The sequence below is a fragment of the Nipponia nippon genome, unplaced genomic scaffold (genome assembly GCF_047370975.1).
Source record: "Nipponia nippon isolate SJK-2023a ecotype South Korea unplaced genomic scaffold, ASM4737097v1 scaffold_6, whole genome shotgun sequence".
Taxonomy (NCBI): Eukaryota; Metazoa; Chordata; class Aves; order Pelecaniformes; family Threskiornithidae; genus Nipponia; species Nipponia nippon.
Genome location: NW_028262380.1, coordinates 65,606,402 through 65,629,438, shown reverse-complemented (window position 1 = coordinate 65,629,438; position 23,037 = coordinate 65,606,402). Strand labels below are relative to the sequence as shown.

General features: G+C 45.7%; 1 protein-coding gene across 1 annotated transcript in view; it reads right to left on the bottom strand.

The window, feature by feature from the left end:
• CDS1 (CDP-diacylglycerol synthase 1) overlaps positions 1–19,281 on the bottom strand; it is a 34,142-nt gene extending 14,861 nt beyond the window's left edge. The window contains exons 1-4 of the mRNA XM_087736362.1: positions 18,901–19,281; positions 10,681–10,808; positions 6,880–6,976; positions 1,666–1,763 (exon numbers count right to left, since the gene is read on the bottom strand). Of these exons, the coding sequence (XP_087592488.1) occupies positions 1,666–1,763; positions 6,880–6,976; positions 10,681–10,808; positions 18,901–18,990 (413 nt within the window). The 5' untranslated portion in view covers positions 18,991–19,281. The remainder of the gene's footprint in view (positions 1–1,665; positions 1,764–6,879; positions 6,977–10,680; positions 10,809–18,900) is intronic.
• Between the last annotated feature and the right edge of the window lie 3,756 nt (positions 19,282–23,037).

The following is a 23,037-nucleotide window of genomic DNA, read 5'->3' as shown; positions in this document are numbered from 1 at the left end:
TGCAGCTATTACTACAACTTTTTCAAAACAATTTTGTGGGAGTATGTCTACACTCAAGGTTCAGCTGAGGTGAAACGTGACCTTCAGCCATCTCTTTTTGAAGGATCTTAAAAAAAATTCCTCTCAGTCAAAACAGTCAGCACTCAAGTAATTCTGTCACAGGTTTCCATACAACTTCAGTTACTCAGATTTCCAGAGTTAAGTCACAAGAGGATCCTCAAATGCCAAGGCAGCACTCAATAAAAACCAATAAATAGTAAATCCAAAACCACTAGGAGATGCAGCTCTCTAGGCAACATACTCCTCGGCTTATTACCAAAGTCAGCCGCAGAAGATAAACTTGTGATTCAAGACTGGATCTCTGGACAGTCTCATAGCGATCAGTACTCATTCTCTTCCCCCTAATAGATGTTAATGCTCACTTTGCAAGGCTTCACATCTCTAAATAAGCCAAATAGTTGATGTTCAGACTACTAACAGGATTCTCTCATCTCCTTGAAATGTCTTAGTGGCAAGATGTTGGACTGAAAGGAGCTTTGATGGTAACTAGTGTGGCAATGCAGAGGAGTTGATTTTGAGCTCCACATCTGCAAGTGACGGTGGACAACTGCCAAAGTAGACTAAGTGGTAGAGTGCACATCTCCTCCTCTAAAAATTTTGGCAAGACCACAGAATCATTCATGTATGAGTCTGCTCTAGCTGTAGATCCAGGAGCCATGGAATAAAGCAGACAATAGATCAGTCCCCTGGATAATCCAGGAGTGACCAGAGGGGAACCGATTAGCATTTACAGAGGAGCCGACAGCAGGAATCCACCACATTACACGGTAAAGTTGCTTCTAGAAATGGAGAAGCAATGTGACAAGAGACAACCTAGATATTTCAATTCCTTAAAAAACCCAAACCCAACACAAAACCAAAACAACACAACATAGGTCATGTCTGAAGAATTATGTCCCTAAGCACCTTAGAGACTACATGTGCCCAACACCTTCCCATAACACTGACTCTAATCAAAAGCCTTTATTTTGCCTCCCAGAACTCAGAAGAAGAGTCGACTGGACATTGTCACAAGCATCCGGGATTTGCCAGAAAAATTAAACTCATCTTTTGGCTTTCAGAAGATCCCTCAACACTATATTTATGCAGTCCTGTGATTAAGTGCACGATTGGAAAGGATTTAAAACTTTTACGTTATTATTTTAATTCGCTGTGTGTGCGAAGAGGAGCCTTTCTATTTATTTCTTGTGCAAGGTTAACAGCCACAAAAAAAACCAAAACCCACACACAAAACAAAAAACAAAACAACAAAAAAACCCATGAAGCAGTTCAGGTAACACATATGAGGTGATTATTTGGCTATGCACATTTTTAGATATCTTACACATGCTCAATTCTGACTTAAAGCATATATGCATGCATACACATACGTGTACATATATACATATTTATAACAAGGAAAAATAATTGAAGTAGTAAAAGGCCAACTGACTTGTCTAAGTTCACAGGTGGAAGACAACTACAGAAGGCTGCATTAGAGACAGCTGTCAAGTTTTATGTCTGCACATGACGGACAAAGCTATCATTCCACCATGACCGGATATGAAGAACATGAAGATTTAAGTTTAACGTCCCTACTTATTGATGTTCTTGCTTGCTACTCACCAGCTGAGGGATCTAAACCATGGTAAGTCATACGAGTGGTAGACTCTGTAACCTATAGTAATGATTTCATGGTAACACTTCACTTGGATGCTTAAGACCTAAAATAAGAGAAATAAAAAACTATGTAAATATGCTGCCGTTGTTTCTTAAAGGCAGTAAGTAGTACTGCAACATGCATTAAGAAGAGAAATTATTCTGAATTCAAATTCCACACAGAAAACGGACAGCTTCAAAGCGAGTCCAAGGAAAACTAAAGCTCCATTTAAACCCCCCACAAAACTTCAAAACCACTAGGCAAGCTGAGAAAAAACACATTGGGCTAGTGTCCTGTTTTCGGCTGGGATAGAGTTTATTTTCTTCCTAGTAGTTGGAATAGTGCTGTGTTTTGGATTTAGGATGAGAATAATGTTGATAACACGCTGATGTTTTAGTTGTTGCTGAGCAGTGAGTACTAAGTCAAGGACTTTTCAACTTCTCATACTGCCCTGCCACCGAGGAGGCTGGAAGTGCACAAGAAGCTGGGAGGGGACACAGCCAGGACAGCTGACCCAGACTGGCCAAAGGGATATTCCATACCATATGACATCATGCTAAACAAAAAAAAACCTGGGGGAAATTGGCCAGGGGGCATGGCCGCTGCTTGAGAACTGGCTGGGCATCACTCAGCGAGTGGTGAGCAATTGCATTGTGCGTCACTTGTTTTGTGCATTCTTTTATCATTATTATTTTCCCTTCCCCTTCTGTCCTATTAAATTATCTTTATCTGAACCCACGAGTTTTACCTTTTTTCCAATTCTCTCCCCTATCCCACTGGGGGGAGTGAGTGAACGGCTGTGTGGTGGTTAGCTGCCTGCTGGGTTAAACCACAACAGCTAGCTGCAAGAATATGCTTGTGAAACAAGGGAAAGCTCCTGACTTTTCTTCATTAAAACATTTTGGCAGCAGCAGGTCAAAAGTACTTCCTGTAAAGAAGGCTCTTCTATTTCTTTTGGCTAAGTTTTATCTTTAAATTTAGTTTAAGAAATATTTTCTAGGCCCAATGGAAAAAAAACTAGCTGTGCAACACAACTTGGACACCCAGGTCTTCCACTTGCAAGCGTCTCATTAAGGGCAATTAGCATTGATGATTAGAAGCAAAGCTTGTCTAACCCAGGTCTAAACATCACATCCTCCACAGCTTTCATTTTGTTTTGCTGATTTCACTACTTCAGTGCTTGCCCATGCAAGTCTGGTAGTAGGTCCTGTCAGTCTTTGGGCTCCAAAGGACTCTCTGCCATTTGTTTCTAATCCACAGTCACCAAGCAGATCGCCCTGCCCAGATATCCAGTACTGCCAAACACAGGTCATCAGTAATCCCGTGCAGGGGCAGGAGTAAGAACCTACCCAGGCTGATTGCGCACGTCGGCATGCTAGGCTTTGCAGTATTCTCTTACCACCTGCATTCATGAATAAATTTCATCTTGCTCAACATGCAAACACAATTTAAAACAGTCTTACACCACCTCAGTGAATTAATTTTTAAGCTCCCCTATCTCGTGCTCTTTGTTCTGCTTGGCCTATGTTATAAAACTTAAATGCTATACGCAACAGCAACATTAAAGGATCGCACCTTACAGTGAAAAAGGACACTGGGGTTCAAAGGCATGGAAGCTTGTGCCTGTTACCTTAGTAGCAGGCAAATGTAAAACATGCCTCCCAACTTTTTAGAGCAGTCTCAGGGCTTGTCCTCCGAACACCACTGGATTACCCTTCCTACAAGTCTCTGGGCATTTTCAATCTCAGAATTAAGATTTGGTTTTAACATGACAACTCGGGTTTAAATGTAAGCTATTTCATTGCAGTGAAGTGAAATAATTCATGAACAAAACTGTTTTTTCCCTCCATTCTTCTTTTTACATAGTCTCAAATGTCCACTTTATGAACAGTTTATTACATTAGAAGACAGAGTTTTTGCTTTACGGTACAACAGAGGCAGAACTCTATTCCAATTCTATACTAACTTTAATTACTTTTTGCTTCATCTCTTGATAGCTTTGCCCATGATTGCAATCTCAGAGTATATAATGAATATACCAAATCATGCTGCAAATTGATTAGTTCCTTGTTGTTTGTTATCATCATTCCCAAGTATAACAGACTACTAAAGGAAGGACTGCAAAAAAATTATCTCTCTACAACAACCTACACTTTAAAGTGGCTTTTTTTGTTGTTTCTTCACATACAAAAAAGAAAATCCTCCACCAATGAAACAATGAATTACTAGTTTGTTATGTCATTCACTTGAAAACAGGAAATATAAAACAGACTAATTCAGATGTAGACCATACGCACATCATAATACTGGTGAAACAGCATTCCAGTCTCTCAAGATAATTTAGGAAAAAAAAGGGAGTTTACGACCTTTGGAAGAAGGGGCAGGCAACTCAGGAGGACTACAAGGATGTCATGAGGTTATGCAGGGAGAACATTAGAAGGGCCAAAGCCCAACTAGAACTTAATGTGGCTACTGCCGTAAAAGATAATAAAAAATATTTGTAAATACATTAGCAACAAAGGGAGAGCTAAGGAGAATCTCCATCCTTTCTTGGACGCAGGGGGAAATACAGTGACAAAGAATGAGGAAAAAGCTGAGGTACATAATGCCTTCTTTGCCTCGGTCTATAATACTCAGACCAGTTATTCTTGGGGTACCCAGCCCCCTGAGCTGAAGGACAGGGAGCAGAATGAAGCCCCCATAATCCAAGGGGAAATGATTAGCAACCTGCTACACCACGTAGACACACACAAGTCTATGGGACCAGATGGGATCCACCAAAGGGTACGGAGGGAGCTGGTGAAGGTGCTCACCAAGCCACTTTCAATCCTTTATCAGCAGTCCTGGCTAATTGGGGAGGTCCCAGTTGACTGGAGGTTAAGCAAATGTGACACCCATCTACAAGAAGGGCTGGAAGGAGGATCCAAGAAACTACAAGCCTGTCAGTCTGACCTCGGTGCTGGGGGAGGTTATGGAGCAGATCATCCTGAGTGCCATCAGGTGGCATGTGCAGGACAACCAGGGGATCAGGTGATCATCAACCCAGTCAGCATGGGTTTATGAAGGGCAGGTCCTGCTTGACTAACCTGATGATCTCCTATGACAAGCTGACCTGCTTAGTGGATGAGGGAAAGGCTGTGGATGTTGTTTACCTGGACTTTAGTAAAGCCTTTGACACCATTTCCCACAGCATTCTGCCGGAGAAACTGGCTGCTCATGGCTTGGATGGGCATACTCTTTGCTGGGTGAAAAACGGGCTGGATGGCCCGGCCCAAAGAGTTGTGGTGAATGGAGTTAAATCCAGTTGGGGGCCGGTCACAAGTGATGTTCCCCAGGGCTCACTACTGGGGTGGGTTCTGTTCAATATCTTCATCAAGGACCTGGATGAGGGGATCGAGTGCACCCTCAGTAAGTTTGCAAATGACACCAAGTTGGCTGGGAGTGTTGATCTGCTGGAGGGTAGGAAGGCTCTACAGAGGGATCTGGACAGGCTGGATCGATGGGCCGAGGCCAACTGTATGAGGTTCAACAAGGCCAAGTGCCGGGTCCTGCACTTGGGGCACAACAACCCCATGCTACGCTACAGGCTTGGGGAAGAGTGGCTGGAGAGCTGCCTGGCAGAAAAGGACCTGGGGGTGCTGGTTGACAGCTGGCTGAATATGAGCTGGCAGTGTGCCCAGGTGGCCAAGAGGGCCAATGGCATCCTGGCTTGTATCAGGAATAGTGTGGCCAACAGGTCCAGGGAAGTGATCGTCCCCCTCTACTCGGCACTGGCGAGGCCACACCTCGAGTACTGTGTTCAGTTTTGGGCCCCTCCCTACAAGAAGGACGTTGAGGTGCTGGAGTGTGTCCAGAGAAGGGCAACGAAGCTGGTGAAGGGTCTAGAGAACAAGTCTTAGGAGGAGCAGCTGAGGGAACTGGGGTTGTTTAGCCTGGAGAAAAGGAGGCTGAGGGAAGACCTTATGGCTCTCTACAACTACCTGAAAGGAGGTTGTAGGGAGGTGGGGGTTGGTCTCTTCTCCCGAGTAACAAGTGATAGGACCAGAGGAAATGGCCTCAGGTTGTGCCAGGGCAGGTTTAGATTAGATATTAGGAAAAACTCCACTGAAAGGGTAGTCAGGCACTGGACCAGGCTGCCCAGGGAAGTGGTTGAGTCCCCATCCCTGGAGGTATTTAAAAGCCGTGTAGCTGTGGCATTTAGGGACACGGTTTAGGGGTGGACTTGGCAGTGCTGGGTTAACGGTTGGACTTGATGATCTTAAAGGTCTTTTCCAACCTAAATGATTCTCTGAATACAATCCAAAAGGTGTTTCACAAGAGGCCATGAAAAAAGCAAAAGCACATTTCAACAGTTAAACAAACTTAGAGTAAAAAATCAAAGCAGTTACCCAGAAGTACCATTTCCAGTGTTTTAGAAGCCACATCCCTGCCTGTTACTTGCCATGACTGGGTAAGATAGTTAAACCATTACTCAATAAAAATACCAGCAATAAAAATGATGGAAAGAAGCAGTAAAGGCTGACCGGGTATGCAGGGTGGATGAATATTTTATTATTATTTCACTTCATGACCTAAAAATGCACTTTATCTCTGTACCTTGGAAAGGGATCTAACTCCATTCTACAGATAAACCCAAGGCCAGAAGGCAGCCCCGTAGAGAAGCAGGGAATTAACGAAGCATGCCTGAGGAAAGCCTTCCAGTGCCAGTGACAGCAGACCAGAGCTGCCTGCTTTCCTCAGCCTCAAAAAACCAACCTCTTGTGTCTTCATTTTTTTGGATTTGGGGTTGGGGGGGGGGGGGAATTTTTTGAGTGTTTGTTTGGGTTTTGTTTGTTTGTTTTTTAAAACAAACCTCAAAGAATGTAACAGTAGGTGATGGGAACCGGACAAGGAAATGGATGACAGTAGCTTAGTAAACTTCAAGGCAACAATCGTTCAACTTCTTAGAGTTATTTTAATTCCTACTTAAAAAAAAAATTAATTACAGTATATAAGAATTCCTTAATCCACAAGGCCCAGTTGTGAATCTGTCCAGTGTTTTTCAAAAGTATTTACATTTACGCAAATAAGACACAAATTGCTCTGAATTGTCTGCGTGGTTTGCTTCCAGCTGTCTTAGGCACGATGAACGAAGCGAGCAAGTAATTCTTGCATGGCAGAATGTATTTAAACAAACTTACCAGAAGCATCAGCATAAATGATCCCAGGTATATGACCAGAAAAAACACAGAAATCATAGCTAGAGTGAGAATTCCACGAATCCACCAATTTTTCCATCTATTTAAAAAAAAGAGGGGAATAAAAAGCGAGCAGTTATAAATGAAAATAAATGCCACTTCTTTTACTAACTAGAGATTAAAGTGTATTAGAAACAGTGGGAGTTCCAGAAATTTTCTTCCTTATAAAACACATAGCAAGAAACACGGAATCAACCAACTATCCAACTAAGCAGGAGACACAGTAAAAGAAATTAAAGTTAGCCACCTTTCTTCTTCCCCCATGCTCCCCCCCACCAAACGTCATTTGCAATTAAATGGACCAACCCCATATTGAAGCTGCTGTGAAAATACACCAGGACCCTCAAAAAGCATCAAGAGTCAGCAAGATTGATGGGGGCCCAGCCATGTAAAGGCTTACATATGAAAGACAGGCTGCTAGGTAAAAGCATATGATGCTTTGAGGAGTAACAGACAAAAAAAAAAAAAAAAAACCAACCAGGTGATCACCAACTTTCCATAGCGGCAAAGTAGCTATTTTGCCAGGTAGAGGGTTATCTATTTATCGCAGTCCTGTGCTCTTGTGAGCACTGGAACTAGGACAGGAAAACATGTGACAACGAGGAGTGATGGGTCAAATACATATCAAATGATGTACTCTTTTGCCCTTGTAGACCTTTGCAGCTGCTTGTGGCTACCTAATCAAAGCAAAATAGAAATTCCCATTACCATAGAATCATGTCATCATTTAGGTTGGAAAACACCTTTGAGATCATCAAGTCCACCACTAAACCATGTCCCTAAGCACCACATCTAGATGTCTTTTAAATACCTCCAGGGATGGGGACTCAACCACTTCCCTGGGCAGCCTGGTCCAATGCTTGACCACCCTCTCAGTGAAGAAATTTTTCCTAATATCCAATCTAAACCTGCCCTGGCGCAACCTGAGGCCATTTCCTCTGGTCCTATCACTTGTTACTTGGGAGAAGAGACCAACCCCCACCTTGCTACAACCTGCCGTCACGTGGTTGTAGAGAGCCATAAGGTCTCCCCTCAGCCTCCTCTTCTCCAGACTAAACAACCCCAGTTCCCTCAGCTGCTCCTCCTAAGACTTGTGCTCCAGACCCTTCCCCAGCTTCGTTGCCCTCCTCTGGACACGCTCCAGCACCTCCATGTCCTCCTTGTAGGGAGGGGCCCAAAACTGAACACAGCACTTGAGGTGTGGAATGTTTTCTTTGAATGAGAGGAAGAGAAAAAGAAAAAAAAAAAAAAAAAAGAGTTCTTTTTAAAAAGAAACAAACAACTGGGAAGTTTTTGCTGGCTTGGTTTTTGTGGTGGTTTTTTTTGTTTTTTGTTTTTTTGTTTTTTTTTAATTTCTAGAGTAACCAAAATGTTATTTCCCATGCCCTCTACACCCCCAATCCCCTGCCCGCAAAGGCCATTATCAGGAAAAATTAAGAGCCCAGTTCATTTAAAAAAAAAACAGTTTAAAAAAAAAAACCTCATCACATGCCCCACTCTGCCATGGAAGTGTTTCTAGTTACCAATAGTCTGTATTTTATTGTTCATATTACTTTTCAGTAAGTTTTTCTCCTCTTTTGCCCGTGTTTTTCCCTTCAAGAATTTTGCCTCTAAAAGTACACTGAACCAGCAAATCACAAGTTACTGCTAAACACAGAAAACCCTACTATAGCTTAAAGAAATTCATTCTCATGTTTTGCTTTCTATCAGCCTTAGTGTTTCATTGCTGCATCAGGAGATACACCTGATTCAGGGGGCACTTAGTTTTGCATCATATTCCAGTTTTAATGTAAACTTCAACTATATTAATGTGATTTTCAAGGATGCTATTCATCAGCAGGTTAATGGCAGCTAAAGACACTAATTGGATTTGCCTTAAGCATCAGAACAAAGGCACAACGGGCTTTATCACAACAGATGTTTTCTGTTCCTCTATGTCGTGAACTATAGAGTAGCAGCTTGCTCCTAGTGGCATATCTATAGTGAGCCAGACTCCTTAAGAAGAATTCAACTTCCCTTAAGAACAATGTTAAAATACCACATAGGATCTTGAGGGCGTTGACAAGCACAGCACCGGAAAGACAGCTTCAGTAAGACAACAAGCTCCAGAATCTAGGAAGCCACCTGACAAGTTTATTGTATCCTAACTCTCCACTGGAAAGTTACAGATGCTATTTCCTCTAAAGGCCAAATACAAAAAGAATCAATATTTCTGGGAGTTACAGTGCAACTCATGTTGAGCGCTATGACAACAGCTCTGGTGGGACTGCCAGTTACTAAACTAGCAGGTAATTTTCAATCTAGCATTCATAAAGCACCAAGAATTTAATTTTGCTCTCAAAGCACCTTTGTGCACCTTTGTGCAAACACTCCAATAAAGACTTTGAAGCGTGTGAAACAGGAAAGGTTTTGCCTGTGCCTCTTAGTATCACCATGCAAGCGCCCTTTGGAACGAATCTGATTTGGAGACTTAGGACTTGCACAACATTTAACATGGTAAGAGAACTCTGAAAGCAATAGGAGCTAGATACTCCTCGCAGTGTGATGGCAGTAGAGAACATCACATTCTACTCACAGCTGGTGCAGTTTAGAAACATGCTTTTTGAAACCTGGAAACAATACGTTTGTTTATAGCTGCCAGACATCACAACAGAAACAGACAACAGATTAAAAAAGGAGCAAGTAAAAAAAAATGTAGTTTCTCTCTGCTATTAGAGATACCTACTGGAGATTAGGTTTTTTTACAAGGACCTGGAAGTTTTTAATCATGATCTGGATTGGAGATCCTTCTTTTGACTCTTGCAAGACCTAAGTTGCATCTAAAATATACATTGTATATTGCTTGGTTTGTTATATTGAGCATAACTTATATATGGTACACACATTCATTTTACCAGGTAGTTTTTTGGTATGTGATCTATCACACACCCAACTGCTCTTTCATTGCATTAGTGAAAAAAATGTAATGTGAATTGCCACCTCCAGAAGGGTTTGACTGATCAAGTGCTGTAAAGGGACTGTATAAAAAAATTATAGTAAGGACTTTATTTGTTAGCCTCCATGAATATGCAGGTCTCCACGATTATCTGTGTATCTATACACATACACTCCCCCTGGCATTTGCTAGCCCTTAAGCTCTTGTGAACAGGGGTTGCAGGCAGAAAGCTAGGTTTGAAAAGAGACAGCAGGAAAAAAGTAAACATTGCTTTAAAAGATATGAAAATAAAAGCTATGTTGTATTTAACGGTAAAGAAAAATTATTTAGAAGTGGAAATGCGGTCACAAAAAGCTAGCAAAGCTCACCCAGAGAATTTACAGTTCTTCCCTTTTCATTCATACACAAACACCACGCCTCCTCCCCCCAACCTTGGATATAGGAAATCAGTTTATTATAACCCCCAGAAACAGTTATTCTGGATATCAAACCCGGTGACCATTCTTTAGCCCATTTTATTGCAATGCTTAGACTGAGCAATGACAAATGTTTATGTAAACTGTAGCTAAACATTGCAGTGGTTTACTTAGAAATGCATGCAATGGGCAATCTTCAGAAATATTACACTGAAGGGACCATCAAAGCATAAATAAATCAATGATATCCAATAAAAATTTATCCTTGAATTTTCATGTGTATCATACGACATTTAAAACTGCAGTACAATCTGTAAAAATTAAAACTGCAACATAATCATAAGAATTTTAGCCAGCAGTTATTAAATTTGAGAGCTGTTTGTTTTACTATACCTGGCAGACAAGCCTGATAAAGCCCTTTTGAGGATTTCTGGAGTGCTGTCTGTTGGTGGAGGAACATCAGGAACATCTGAATCACTTCTAAGATCCAACTCACCAAGTCTTTCTTCCAAATCCACTTCCTATGACCAAAAAAAAAAAAAAAAAAAAGGAAGAAAACCAACACAACACAACATGCAAGATTATTAGTTATTATGTCAGAAAACAGTATTCAGAGTCATCAACATTACTTTAGGAACTGATAATATCTACATGACCTTCTAAAAAGACAACAGTGGTGTACTAGTGAAACCGTAGATGTTGTAGGAGACAAATGTATCCCAATAAATGTTTCTAAGAAGGGCCAGTACTCAGATGTTGTGACATTACCTGCTGTGCTCAAGAAACTTCACAATCTAGGCCCTTTTTCAACCCACGTATCTAAGCGCAAGAACATATGTTTCCAGAAATACTACAGCTGACAGAACACATGAGTTTAACAGAAATCCCCAACCCTCTAAGACATTCTCTCACCTACATCTCAAACCAACCTTTTGTGGAATAAGGAGAAGGGTCTTCTGGTGGTTTAATATCAAATTAAGAAAAAAAGGAAATGGAATGCATGAAAAAACAGTCCCTTTGTACAATGAGAAGAGGTTGTGGGCACAGCCTCACACATACACTAGGACTTGAACCCTCCAGCTTGAAAAGAATGATCCAAAACCAAACTGTGAAGTGACCAAGTGTCCTATGGACACAGTATTACTCAGAATAATTTCTTGTAAGACTCCATGACTGCAGTTGTTTCTTCAGTATTCATTAACGACCACTCAGGAAGACATCATCTAGACAGACTGTCTAACCCAAATGCAAAATAGGCAGTACATATTTTGGTGACAGTGTACAAATTGTCACTAACGGTCAGAGTAGACTGTCAAGACTATTTTTCCCCTCAGTTAAACCCAGCACTAAGGGTGCTGATGATTTACTTAACTCGTTCTAATGTTACAAACACCACAACTCCAGGTAGTCAGAAGGCTGCACTCAGCCCTGGTGTAGCAGTAAGGCAGAGAGCTGTCTCTAGCTCAGTGTCTGGCTCTCCCGAGATCTGAACTTCCTCCTGACCTGCCTGACTTGCCTCACCTCCTTACAATCCCAAACAGCTTCCAGCCGGCCCTGCCGCCTCAGGTTCATCACTTCTTAATAGCTCTGGAGACTGTGAAGTGGTTGGAAACTTTTTTCACCACCACTATACTGCTATTTCTCAGTCTCCCTCTCTTTCCAACTTCCTCATCGCAGATCTCGGTTCTTTCTCCTTAATCCATTTCCATGAACATGACTGCTTTTCTTTCCTATATAATATTATTTTCTTCCCTTGTTCTGAGTATTTTTGGCATTTTGGAAGACAGCAGAAGTATATCCTCCCTCTCGCCCCCCCCCCCATAAGACACCACAGAAGTAAGGCGGCCTACCACCCCAGCCACCGCATGGTTACTCTGTTTATAGGCTACTGCCTCGTCCTCTCAATCCGTTGGCCTTTCCCAGGAAGCTACACCTCAGTGTAACCATTGCCTCAGTGACTGACCTCTGTAAACGACACAGGTGGAACAGATAAAGCTTTTCAAGCCCCGCCGTCCAACGTCCACGTCGAAGCCTACAGGCAGCAGCTGCGCAGCGGCGGCTGCGGGCGGGCCGGAGCTGACCAGGGTGCTGCAGCCGGCCCTCCCGCAGCCCCGGCCGGCGCCGGGCTCGCCCCTCCGACCCGCCCCAGCCCCCGCGCTCTGCGGGGACACCACCCTTCCCACTTACAAACTGGTTTTGTCTTTCTGGAACCCGAGCCCGTGAGCTGGCACTATACACACGCACGAGGGAAACAGGTAACAACAGGAAGAGTAATTCTCTTTTTTCAACATGTTAGGCCTGTGTTTTTCTCACTCACTTTATGTACCGCACACGTGCCCAAGATGAAATTCTTGAATGGAGTTTACATCATTTACTTCTTTGAAAAACATGATCAATGCTTTTCCTATTCCTTGAAACCCCACAGCTGAATAATTATTAGACAGACATTGTGTATAATTAATACAAGTAAAAAGAGCAAATACTCTAACTGTGGTCCAGACTTCAGAAAGTCTGTAGAACATCTGAAAAAACACATAAATAAATAAAAAATTACTCTGCTTGCAACCTTGTTATTCAGAGATGTTTCTCATAGTGTTGTACCACAGCTCAGGATATCAACTACAGATGCGACTGGGGCGGGAATCACGGATCTCTCCCAAAACCAGGTTCCAACTCCCGTGACCTGCACTGGGGTGCAGCCAGCTATCTGTACGGTTCTAGAAGACACGACTCACTGTGCAGACGATGGGCAGTAATCCTGGCCCTAAGACCACGACTTAGCATCTTTAATGCTAATCCTTGCTTGCACATGGCAGAAATGTTCTCTTTTAAGCACTCGGAACTAAGAATACCTCCAAACTTTTTTGTTCCATTTTTGGGCTTTTGGTATTGCAGAAAATGTTTCCATACTCAACCGGTGTTTAAACATCAAAAAAAAAAAAATTCATACTTAGTTTTATCCCTCTGATATTTAACACACACCTGTCACTTATGCACCTCATTAGAAGCAATGTTTTAGATTTGCCGTTTCCAACATCTGAATTCACAAGAGCATGGCATTTTTCAGAGTATCTGAGCACCTTGAAGAAGGAGCCTGTGCGTATCCGATGTGTTTTTCGGTACCTCATGCTTCATACTGCCGCTACCGGGAGTTTGGCTGGTGCAACCTGAAAGTTGCATAGAACTTGGTGCATTTGGTCATTTTTTAGCTTTACATTACTACAATAACCAGTGGGAGACAAACCCCCGACTATCTTCAACTTCCCTTTGTAACATGCCTCAAAAATGACCTTGAATACTTTATTTTCCGGTTAATTGCTATAATGGCCACAACTATTTCCTGAATAAGCCATTTAATTTGCAAAGTCAGAAGCCAAAGAGGAAGTTGTTAACTAGAAGCTAGTTAATTGTCTTCTGCATCGTGAAGTGCTTAGAGAACCCCATCACCGGGGGACAAGCCTTTCTTGCTAATTGTCTTCTTGATTATTTTACATGATTGATTATAAACATTCCAGTTTATAGCCATGAATAACAACAATCATTATGGAAGGAAACACTGAGTTAATCACTATTAAAACCCTCAAAAAAAAAAAATCAAGAGTCTTGCTCCTTCAGCTTGACCTTGTAGAAGCAGTTTTGGAGTTCAGTATAAAACCAAGCAGCGCTTCCTTCTCCTGCTCTTCAGGTTTGGGATTTGGGCAGGCTGAATACACAGTAACAACAAGGGGTATTAATTGAAATGCCATGCGCTTCCTACTGTGAGCAGGTATTTACAAGGTTTTTCAAAGGTTAATTGAAAACAGCAGAAGTCGTACTGTCCTAAGTGACTAAGACACCTTTCAACCCCAACTCCAAATTAAATGTTTGATCTGAGGTATTTTCACTTTTTTCTAGAGTTCTCCAACTGCAGGTGACAGAGCCTTTCACATGCAGAACATGTGCTACTCCTGTCTCCCTGATTCACATCTAAAGTGTCTGTAACAGATAGATGTTGCAATGAGGTCGTTGCCTTGCTTCTCTTCCTTTGAAGGCACGTGTTCCTTCAAGAGAATCTATCTGATCAGCTCATAGAATACAAGTCCAACAAGGCTGAGACGATGCAGGCCTAACAAGTACAGGGAAGAAGGCAAACATGACAGTTATTCACACACTACAAACAGCTCAGCACATAATAAACACGCCTATCTGACACACTATGACACTCATTGGTTTTCATCGTTTCCAAAGTACCCTGAGACAAAGGTTTATTTAGTTGTAGGGCTTTGTTTTGATTTAATTTTGGTGTTCTTAAAGACAAGACTTTCACCCTTAAGCTAAGTCTTCTGTACAAGACCACAAATACTTGGACATACAAAGGAGGAACTCAAACAGTCAAGAGCCCGAGCCTCCTACCAGGAGTTCAAAACATGCGACATCTTGCCACAAATTAAGCTTCCATGTGGATTTCTGCTTGCTGGCTACTTCGCACCTGCTACCAGAACACAGCTGTGTGTCATGCAGAAAAAAATAGACACGTCAATCTTTCATCATCTAAAAGGACATACGCATCTGAATTGCTCTTTTGTACCACATGCCCTCCACTACAATTAACACGTGCTGAGTGAACCACGCACAAGAATTATTCTAGTTACAAAGGCACTTGCAATGTTTTGCTTGTACTGCATTTTTTTCCAGGACACAATAAGGAACTCCCAAGTAGACAGCAAATATGTTTTTCTTGGAGAATGCAGCATCTACATGAAGAGCAAGTGAGAAAATGAAGACATTTTCCAACAGCTAACATGAAAAAAGTTAGCAAGCAAAAGAATTTAATTATTGTCATTTTACCTGTGTAAGTGCTACTTTAAGTAAAGTTTTCTCCTCCAGCTTCGACCTTTCTGCAGTTTCTTTCACAAGTTTTACAATGAAGTCAATAGTTCAAGTGGACCACACGGTAGCATATTTAATTAGATGTACCTTGATACCTTCCTCTGAAGTCAAGATATCAAAGTGTCAGAAGATCCTGAATAATGAAACCTTTTTTTCCGAACTCTTAAAGCCTGACATGTGCAGAAACACAAGCAAGAGAACCGCACGCACTGAATCGACAACTGAAACCTACAAATTCCTTTACTATCTGCATTAGTACTAATTCACCACCACTTCCAAGAAAACAAAGGTTTGGAAATAGTCAGCCCTTATTATTATTACCATGCTTGTAGCAGACAGCAGAGAGGTCAGACTTCTCTATGAAAATTAAACAGATCCATTTTCTGGATATTGTAGTACAGTAGTAAGTCAAATGAAGTAACTAAGTGATCCACGACAGGCTCTATTGTTCCGCCATAACCCACTCTGCCACCAGGAATTTCATTCATCTCCAAGCAGGTTTGGAAGGTTTTGGGCATCAAAGACCCAAGTCCCAAACCCAGCTTCACAGGTCTGAGCAACTTATCTAGCAATTGATTCCCTGGAAGGGCTGTCTCACAGAACAGAAACAGCTTTTTCAATACCATAGGAAAAACAGTGGTCAGTGATTCTGGGCTTGTTTTAGTTACAGATAGTTAACAATGATCCTAGGCAAAGAGGCACTTGTTCCCACAGCCAGCAATGCCACACGATTCCACTACCTCGTCCCTGTCCTACTCCAACAACTCTGCACAGTACAAAGAGTGATTACTTCCAGGATACACCAATTTTTTTGAAGCATTTGAAAGCAGTGTCACTTGCTTTTTAGTAAAGAATGCAAACAACCGGAATTTTAAAAGAAGCACGAAGACACACAGATCAATCTGTAAAACTTTAACAGACTTCAACATATTAAGTATTTGAATGCCAAATCATTCCTCTTGCTCCCAAGGGCCGCAGAGTATTTATGAAGGCACTTTGACAAGACATTCTTAGGAAAAGAGCGTCCCAGGGCAAGCAGCAGCAAATCAGAAAGAGACAACCGAAAAGTCACTCCTGCATGCCACAGGACAATGCAAAGAAACGACAAACTTGTGAAATTGCAAAGCCCTTCAGGGCAAAGGCATGTTCATGGGAATTTTGCAAAAAGTCATCAGCTCAACAAAGCTAGTGAGCAACTAAAGACACCGAGACTTGCAGAGCTTGGGAACTTCAGGAAGAAGCTTCACAAAGGGCATACCATATTCCTTCATACAAAACCAAGGAAGTTACTTTTATTTGAAATTATATGGATGTAGAAATGGCTACCAGTTGTTTCCAGTTAGTGGTAAAAAACCCATGCAAATGAGAAAAAAAAACAGCTTCACTTAAATTCAGTAGGAAACGAGTAAGCGTAACACAAAAAGTATCAGATTACATACTGAAAACAGGACTAAAAGTACAACAGATAAAACACTCCAGACATATTTAGTGTTTGTGGAGTTCTTCAGCAAACACAGAGTGCTTCTCTACTTTGGCAAACAAGGTGCTTTAAAGCATGTCGCCTTTACGTATCTCGAAGCCTGAATTAATCGAGTCAACAAGAGCAGAAACAGCACAGAGCAGGTACCATATGAAAGGAGACAAACAAGTTTTCTTCTTCATTACAAGTGAGGAAGAGGGTGATGTTTCTGAGCTGCGTACTAGGAAGCAGTGGAAAACCACTGCATCCTGGCCATCCTGAGTAGTTACGAATAAACGACCAAGTTTTGGGTCCAAACGCGCAATTACCACGCCAAATAGGTCATCTCAAAATAGCCAAAGGACAATAAGCTATCCACTCGTTGTAAAGGTCAGGCAAGAGGCAGAGCAGAAAGATAACCATCTAAGAAGGCCTATAATGTGGCACCTGTGAATCCAGACGACCAGATGCTTCCCATCGAATCACCTACAGCAGACATGACTCATGTACTCATATTCAAAACAGAGACCCAAACTGCGACCCACTGAGAGAAAACTCAGTACAAAATGTTGGTTTATCTTCTCAGTTACCAACGTCACTAAGGACAGTTTAATATGCAAAATCAACCCTTAACGTCGCTTGTGAGCCATGACAAAGGTCACCAGTGCAGCGCACATCGCACAGAGGTTGAACAACTCTAACGGGAACAAGGAGGGTCCCCCAAATAATCCATCAAAAAGTCTTTTGTGCAGTGGAAAAGGCTTTCCACTATCTAACAGCTCAAGCAATCATCACAAACGTATGCATATCGAAATTCATCTCCTGTAACCAACACCCTAGCTGCACACACAGCAGCAGAGTCCTTTCTGTTCAACATCATCTGAAACTGGATGAAACACTAGACTGTCAAGCAGCTAAAGTAAAAGCGCAGCAGGCCTGTAGACAAGAACAGCATTTTCCTCTCTGGAAATCACACAGGTAAACCAAGAATAACATTAGCAAGTTTTAGGTGCCCCCTTTTGAGGCCTGGAGAGTAGAGGCTTTGAATGGGAAGAATTCTTTGAAGGCAGCTCACTGTGCACCTCAGAAATGAGCTTAGCCTACAAAATAAAGCAAACCTGAACAACGCCACAAAAGGACAGCTTTCTGAGCACACTGCTACAAGAAATTATGTTTAAAAGCTAATTCTCATCTACAGAGAAATACTCTCTGCACAGGTATAGCCAAAACATTACCTTATTCGATCACAGCCTTCAACGCAGCACAGTACTGCAAATTTTCAAGTTCATTGGCTTTGAGTTCACGCAACGAAAGCGCGGAATAAACACTGCCTATTGAGTTTCACTTTCCAATTCCTTGCCACAACGCCTAAGGCAGACTGCACGCCCTGCAACTTCGACATCCATGCAGGTTTAATAAATAGTCACCGATGCGTGAGCCCTCCACCATGTATTGCAAACTCAGTTTAGCAATCAGAAAGCTTTTTTTTTTTTTTTAATTCCAGTTAGCAAAAGGAGAACATCTCTTTCATTTTATTCAGACAATTAGCAACTGGGATGTGCTTAGCTTTTGTAGAGATAAGCCTTAACTCCGCAGCAAACAAAAGAACAGCACTGTGGCTGTTTTGCCACTATAATGAACCTGATGCATAGCCTTCGTATTTTGAAAACCTCTTGCCTTAGCAGAAATGTCATACTGTAAGTCCTTTCCAGGCCAGAGGTGAATGCCTATCACTTAAAAGGCCATAAAACAGAAATAGCTGCTGGGGAAGTGCTGACACAGCCTCTAACCGGGGCCGATCGCCGTTCCGTGCCTGTTTCCCTGCTGCCACACCGGCCCGGCCACGCCGAAGCGCGCTCCTCGCCCGGCCCTGCTACTTCGGCGAGGGGAGAACTACAACACGCAGCCTGACAGGGTCAGCGGCGTTCAGCTTTTGCTGCGGGCCCGGAGAAGAACCGGACGCTCCCATTTCAGACTCGGCGGGGGGGGGGAGGCGGCAGCGGGGCAGGACACGCGTGGGCCCCTAACCCCCGCGCGGCGGGCGCCGAGGCCCCTTGGCACGGCGCCCTGCCCCTGCTGCCGCCACGGGGAGCGAGCAGCGGGGTTACAGCGCGGGAGGACGGCGGTCCGAGGCAGGGGGCGCGGCGCCCCACGCGTGTCGCAGTCAGGGCCCGGCGATCCCTGGGGGGCGGCAGCGCCGCTTCCCGCACCCCGCCCCTCCCCTCGCCGCGCGCCCCCACACCTGCCCCAACGGCCGCCAACGGCCCCCGGCCGCGCGCCCTCACCTTGTCGCTACCCGCTGCCTCCTCCTCCTCCGCCGCCGCCTCCTCTTCCTCCTCTTCGGCAGCCGCCCTCCGCCGCCGCCGCGCCGACATCGCGCCGCGGGAGCCCAACGCCCACCCGGCGGCGAGCGGGCGCAGGCGGAGCCGGGCCGATCGGGACGGAGAGGGCGGGGAGGGCGCGGAGGCCGCGCCGCGGAGCCCGGCGGCCGCCGCCGCCGCCTCCTCCTTCTCCGTCTCCGTCTCCGTCTCCTCTGAGGGGCCTGGCGCTATCCGCCCCGCCGGGGAGGGGGGCGTTCTCGCTGCGGACGCCGCCGCCGCCACGGCTCGGGGACGCGGCCGGACCCCACCGCCCCGGGAGCGGAGAAGCGCCCGCGTCCCCGCGGCGGCGGCTGGGGCGGAGAGGGAGGGGGCGGGTCGCCCAGGTGCGCCCGGCGCTCCGCCCCCGGCACTGGCCACGCCCCCGACCGGCGCAGGGGGCGCGGCGGGGCGGGGCCTCGCCCGACGGTGGGCGGGGAGGGGGGTGTGGCCGTCCCCGGCCCCGCCCCGGCGGTGCTTCCCGCCGCCCCCGCGCGCGCCGCCTGCCCTGCCTCCGCGCGCAGCCTGCGGGCGGGGGCCTGGGCCTGCTGCCCGCCCGCGGGCCGGCGGTGAGCTCCCCGGGGCGGGCATCTGCAGGCAGCCCTGGTACCACCCCTGCGGCGGCACCCGTGGCCGCCGGTGCTGCAGCCCGCACGGGCGTCGCTGCTTGTCCGTGGAGTGCTTTGCGTTCCTCTGGGATGCTTCTGCCCCGCTGCTGTGTGCCCGTTTGAAAAGGCAAGCTCGGTGCTTGCCCCGCTCCTGCCCCACCACGCCACGCGCCCCGCCAGGCACGGTGCCACCAGCCTGTACAGAAACGTGAAGCAGAGGTCACAGTCAAGAAAAATGCGCTGCAAGGGCAGTTACACATGCTCTGTCACGGATATTACGCTGTCAGCTCTATCTTCCTCTCAAAATAGCCAGTGTTTGCTAGACAGGCTGCCCCAGGAGCTGCGCAGAGGGTGGGTGTGAGAGGCGCACGGTGCACGGGCCCTCTTCCCCAGAGCTGCCCCCGTGCGGGAGGCACCGGGGGCAGGCCTGGCTGCGCAGCAAAGCGGGGCGCATCCCCCTGCAAGGACAAGCAGACCCTGCTGAACACCGTGACCTGCCGAGCTGTCTGGAAATCACCCCTGTCTGCTGAGACTTGCTACAATTCGGTGTCATCCCGGCCCTCTGGTCCAGTTCAGATGATGGTGTCAGAGTGCCTCTCAGCTCTGTCACGCTGCTCTCGGGTGACCAGGAGAGCAAACACTACCTTCGCTTCCCAAAGCCTGCTGAATCCCTCTGGCTGCCCTGTTACAGTGCCCGTCCTGCTCTACCGTGTTTGTATGGCTACCGACAGTCTGGCCACGGCAACAGCCAGCTGGCCCAGAGCATTCCCATAAAGACACTCAGTCTGGATGGCACCTCAGTGTCCATATGCTGGCTTACTGTGTCTGCAAACACGGGGCCAGCACCTCTTGCAAGGCAGTGTCTAGCCACGTCTGCTGTTATGTACGTTATCCCTATGGTGACCAGTTTCACTGAGCTTGATTGGTTTTATTTCATGATTTCATTTTATTTTGTAAACAACATTATTATTATGACCCTCCGAAGGTATGCCCGGCATGTTGTTAATGACAACGCCGCGGTTCAGGAAGTTAGAGCGAGCTGCTGTGAGCGGACACGGATTATGGCGTTGATAAACCAACTCTGACCTCGCTGATGACAAGCGCGGACCCTTCAGTGTTCAGGAAAAACAGCCGTTTCTGTGAAAAGTTTTACCCGTGCACTGCTGACAGTGTCAGGAGGTAGCGTGCCTGCAGCGTCCCCAAGCACGCGCAAAAACCGGGTGTGCTAAGAGGAGGGCTGCTCCAGCAGAAGGCAAAGAAGAGACCCAGCGCCAGACCAGACAGGCCACAGAGGCACAGCTTCTGCCATCGGGTCCCTTATGGACAAAGGTGACAACGGCAGCCCACTGCAGATCAGCAATATGGCCATATGGCCTGGATCCTCCAACACTTCACTCTTACTAAGTATAATTTTAAATCTATTTCTCTGTAAGTGAAATCTTATTGGGGGAAAATGGAGCCAAAACTCAGCTCTCTTTCCTCAGAATATGCGAGGGTGGGAAACAGTTCCCCACCCAGCAGGGAAGAAACCTAAACCATACAGGGTGAGCTGGGCACAGAGTGGGTCCCAATGGGTAACGAGGCATCCTTTCCACTCTCCCCTCTTTCAGTATGCTGCTACTATTGAATTTTCCCTTGCGAGCATTTCTCCAGCAAAGCTTTCAGAAGAAACCAGTTTCCCTTACTTCAAGCGCAAGACACGCATTTACTCTGCTGGCCCTGCAATGGGACCATCTGTCTAGGGGAAAGCATCAAATTTTATTTCCTCTGTGCAGCGAAAATAAGAAGTGGTTTGTCTGGTCTCCGCAGCTTTGCCGCCCGTGGTGGCTGCGGTGCGTGGAGCAGACATCCAGGCTGTTGCCCCCAGCGCGCAGATCCCACACGTGGGTCAGTAGCCCGGGGCGGGGTGGACACTAACTGCCCTACAGCCACCACGGAGCAGCTGGGTCTGGCTGAAGAAGTACATGCCTTGTTATAAACCTTCCTGGTAAACCTGGCCTAACAAATACAGGGCTGAGAATGACTAGATGCTACGCTTTTGCCTCAGAAAAGGCCCGTCTGTGGTCGACAAGACAGAGACAATGCTTCAATACCTGCATAAAGATCATTAAGCAGATCTTTACATCCTATCCAGGAGAGGAGTAAGAGCCTCCATTTCTCCTACATCTTTGCTCCATCCTTAACCTAAACAGTGAAGGGGAAAAGAATTCACCCAGAAAAGCTCGGAGGAAAAAATATTTGTTTAGCAAATGGTGTGATGGAAGAAAGTAACGATAATGGCAAAGGAGGAAAAGGTGAAGTACTCGAAACATATTAATGAGCAGAGGCAAGGTGAATGCAAGAAGATGAGTCACTGCATTTCGGGCATAAGAAAGAGAGTGAGCAATGAACAACTGGTGACAGTGGGGTGAGGGAATGAGCAATCTTCTGGGCAGGGCCACCAGGAGAGAGAGAATTAAAAACAAAGACCAGGTTGCAGCGGGATCAGGCGGGAACCCAGCCCCAGCTTCACTCCTTCTCTCTCCCAGCCGGGTGCTCCTGCTGCTGCCATGCACCTTTTCACCCGTGGAGTGCTCGGAAACGCGAGGAGGGCCAGCAAAACAGCTGTATCGCAGTGTTTCAAGCCTCTCCAGCCCAGAGGAAAGAGGCAAGCGGCTCCCAGAAGAGCTGCAGGGCAGGGGGCTTAGCGAGCAAGCAGAGCGTGGTTGTCCCGCTTCTCGCTTCTTGGTTGCAGCGCCTTGCAGTCATGGGAGCCCAGTGTGTCTCTTGAGTCGCAGCTGGTTAGACTGGTCGGATGGGAATTTTCCAAGTCAACACCCTGTTACTCAGGTTCCTTTGGGGCAAGTAACTACACTGGCTGGAATGTAACATCACTGCTCCAAATGTTGTGGCCCTGCGTGTTTTCACAACGTGCGGCAGAAACATTCCTGCTCTCTGCGCACAAGGGCATTATCACGTCAGCCGCCGACTTTTCTGACATGCAAATATTATCACCTGTCTTGTATGGAAATTCAGTATCTTGATGTGTGAGGCCTCGGAGGATTTTGTTGCTCTGTCTTGCCTTTGCCTTCGCCTTGTATTCCCACATGAATTTAGTGGCTGAAAACTGCCAGCAAACAACCCAAACCTCAGCGACCTGGCCCAACATTGTCTGCAGCGCGGGAAAGCCCCTAACAAGCACATCCCTGTACTTCCCCCAGGAGCCCAAAGTTAAGACACATCACCTGCCGCGGCCACGCTCCTCCCTGCCCCGCACTCCAGTTCTGCCTTGTCTGCGTAGCCGGGACCTGCCTCTCTGCTGCCTGCCTCGACCTACGTACAGAAGGGGGAGTTCTCTGCAGGCAGACGCAAAACTAAAGCCCTGACATTAAAAGAGTTATATAAGCCCTGTGTTAAAGCACTTACATAAGCCACATACAGCCTCCCGACAGAAAGGCAGCCGGCTAGGGGCTGTTGT